The sequence below is a fragment of the Odocoileus virginianus genome, chromosome 8 (assembly GCF_023699985.2).
Source record: "Odocoileus virginianus isolate 20LAN1187 ecotype Illinois chromosome 8, Ovbor_1.2, whole genome shotgun sequence".
Taxonomy (NCBI): Eukaryota; Metazoa; Chordata; class Mammalia; order Artiodactyla; family Cervidae; genus Odocoileus; species Odocoileus virginianus.
The window spans coordinates 64,585,049-64,588,259 of NC_069681.1; the positions used below are offsets into that span (position 1 = coordinate 64,585,049).

Below are 3,211 nucleotides of genomic sequence, written 5' to 3' on the forward strand. Positions count from 1 at the left end.
CATACAAGATAAACACAAGGAGAAACATGCCAAGACACATACTAATCAAACAAACAAAGATTAAACACAAAGAAAGAGTATTAAAAGTAGCAAGGGAGAAGCAACAAGTAACATACAAGGTAAATCCATATGATTAACAGCTGATCTTTCAGCAGAAACTCTACAGGCCAGAAGGGAATGGCAGGATATATTTAAAGTACTGAAAGGGAAAAATCTACAACCAAGATTACTGTACACAGCAAGGATCTCATTCAAAATTGATAGAGAAATAAAAAGATTTTCAGACAAGCAAAATTTAAGAGAATTCAGTATCATCAAATCAGCATTACAACAAATGTTAAACAGACTTGAATAGTCAAGAAATACAATAGAAGAAAAAATATTTACAAAATCAACCCCAAACAATTAGAAAATGTCAATAGGAACATATATATCAATAATTACTTTAAATGTAAATGGATTAAATGTTCCAACCAAAAGACACAGACTGGCTGAACGAATACAAAAACAAGACCTATATATATGCTGTCTACAAGAAACCCACTGCAGATCTCAAGACACATATAGACGGAAAGTAAGAGGATGGAAAAACATATTCCATGCAAATGGGAAGCAAAAGAAAGCTGGAATATCAATCCTCATATCAGAAAATAATAGACCTTAAAATAAAGAAGATTAGAAGAGATAAGGAAGGACATTACACAATGATCAAGGGATCAATCCAAGAAGACATAATAATTGCAAATATCTATGTACCCAACATAGGAACACCTCAATACATAAGACAAACACTAACAAACATAAGTGGAGAAATTGATAGTAACACAAAAATAGTAGGAGACTTTAAAACCCTACTCACATCAAAACAGAGAATAAGAAAACACAAGTCTTAAATGATACATTAGATAAGATGGATATCATTGATATCTTCAGGACATTGCATCCAAATGCAGAAGCATGCACCTTCTTTTAAGTGAACATAGAACATTCTCCAGGATAGACCACATTTTGGGTCACAAATCAAACTTAAGTAAATTTAAGAAAATTGAAATCATATCAAGCATCTTCTCCAACCACAAACCACTAGATATCAATTATAAGAAAAAATCTGTAAGAAACACAAATACATGGAGCTCAAGCAACACCTTTCTAAATAACCAACAGGTTACTGAAGAAATCAAAAGGGAAATCAAAAAAATTCTAGAAATAAATGACAATGAGAACACGACAACTCAAAACCTATGGGATGCAACAAAAGCAGTTCTAAGAGGGAAGTTTATTGCAATACAATTTTACCTCAAGAAACAAGAAAAACATCAAATAGACAACTTAACTTTACACATAAAGCAACTGAAAAAAGAACAACAAAATACCCAAAATTAGTAGAAGGAAAGAAATCATAAAGATCTGAGCAGAAATAAATGGAAAAGAAATTAAATAAACAATAGTAAAGATTAATAAAGCTAAAAGCTGGTCCTTTGAGAAGATAAACAAAATTGACAAACACTTAGCCAAACTCATCAAGAAAAAAAGAATCATACCAATGAAATTAGAAATTAAATAGCAGAGGTTACAACAGACAATGCAGAAATACAAACAATCATAAGAGACTATTATGAATAACTATATAGAGATAAAATAGATAACCTGGAAGAAACGAACAGATTCTTAGAAAAGTTCAATCTTCCAACACTGAATCTGGAAGAAATATAAATTATGAACAACCCAATTACAAACACTGAAGTTGAAGCTGTGATAAAAAATCGCCCCAGAAACATAAGTCCAGCACCAGATGGTTTCACAGGAGAATTCTATCAAACACTTTGAGAAGACCTAGCGCATATCTTTCCAAAATGCTTTTTAAAAATTTCAGAGAGGTGAGGCAAGGTGAAGGCCCACTGGTGAGGAACACTGGCTGAGATGCAGGCAGCAGCAGCCGCGGGGCCTGGCGAGGAGACCATGGGCGCCTCAACCTCCTGGGGCCTGCCTGCCCGTGTCCCAGCTCCGCACCACGAACCACAGGAGGTTCCGGGCCCGAACCATCTGCCCATCGAGCTGCTCCGGGAGATGCTGAGCTACCTGCCCCCAAGCACGCTGCTCCGGCAGTGCCGCCTGGTGTGCCGGCGCTGGCGAGAGATGGTGGACGACGAGGACCTGTGGCTGAGCATCCTGTCCTGGAAACACCCCGACCTGTGGCCCGTCATCCGCACCTGCCTGCCCCCTGCTGGCGGCCCCGGGCCCCGCATCCTGGGCCGCTTCTGCGAGCTCAGACCCATAGGGCGCAAGCTCACCGTGAACCCCCTGGAGAAAGACCTCTGGAACTGTATGATGCTGAGCGGTAGCGATGGCTCGGAGGAAGAGGAAGACTTGGGGGTCAGGCTTAAGACTTCTGAGGAGACGAGCTACAGTTCTGCCTACAGATGTTGGTACAAGGGAGAAATTTTGGATCTGGAGGAGGAGGGCCTGTGGCGGGAACTCCTAGATAGTGGAAAGATTTGGATTTCTGTCTGTCGCCGCTTCTCCTTTCGGATCATGCATTCGTTCACCAACATCAAGAAGGGCGTCCGCTTTGTGTTGTTTGACCACAGTGTCGAGGGCTATGACTCGTGGCCGGAGCAGTGTGAAGTCTCCAGGCCCCAGTCCAGTGTCATCGTACGGATCCATCCCTAAGCTGTCCCTGTTAAGACAGCCTGACCGTGCCTTCCAGGAGCTGCGACCATTGGCCAGACCACCTCAATTATCAAGAGCTTGTAGCTCCTGGCATCCTGGGATCTCTCCTGGGTCCAATCAAGGGACCTACTGGGCCTTGTCTTTAAATTCTATGAGAAACTACGAGAACGTTCTTACATCAGGGTTACTGAATGCAGCCCCTGTTCTACGGAGTGGAGACACACGGGTGAAAACAAGGAAATGGTGAGAGGGCTCCTCACCCTCCCCCCCAGTGCCAGGCCCTCTGGTTCGGCCCCCGTGCCCTCTGCCCTCGTCTTCTGTTTCTGCTGCAGAGGCTTCGTTAATCACTTCCAAGAATCCCTCTCCTCATGTCTGAACCAGAAACCCATCCCTCTGGCTGAGTAATTCCAGTCCCTATCCTTTCGTGATTTCAAGACTGTGACCAGGACTCAGAGCTGAAAGTTAAACTAGTTCTGTTTAGAGGCAGAGGGTTCTGCCCACCATGTGCACAATGAATTTGGTCCCCAGAGCCCTGCCCTAT

General features: G+C 42.5%; 1 protein-coding gene across 1 annotated transcript; it reads left to right on the forward strand.

Annotated features, from left to right (window-relative positions):
* Positions 1-1,920: 1,920 nt before the first annotated feature.
* Positions 1,921-2,670, forward strand: LOC139036202 (F-box only protein 27-like). The gene has a single exon (XM_070471122.1). The coding sequence runs from the start codon at positions 1,921-1,923 to the stop codon at positions 2,668-2,670; it is 750 nt and encodes a 249-aa protein (XP_070327223.1).
* The last annotated feature ends 541 nt before the right edge of the window (positions 2,671-3,211 follow it).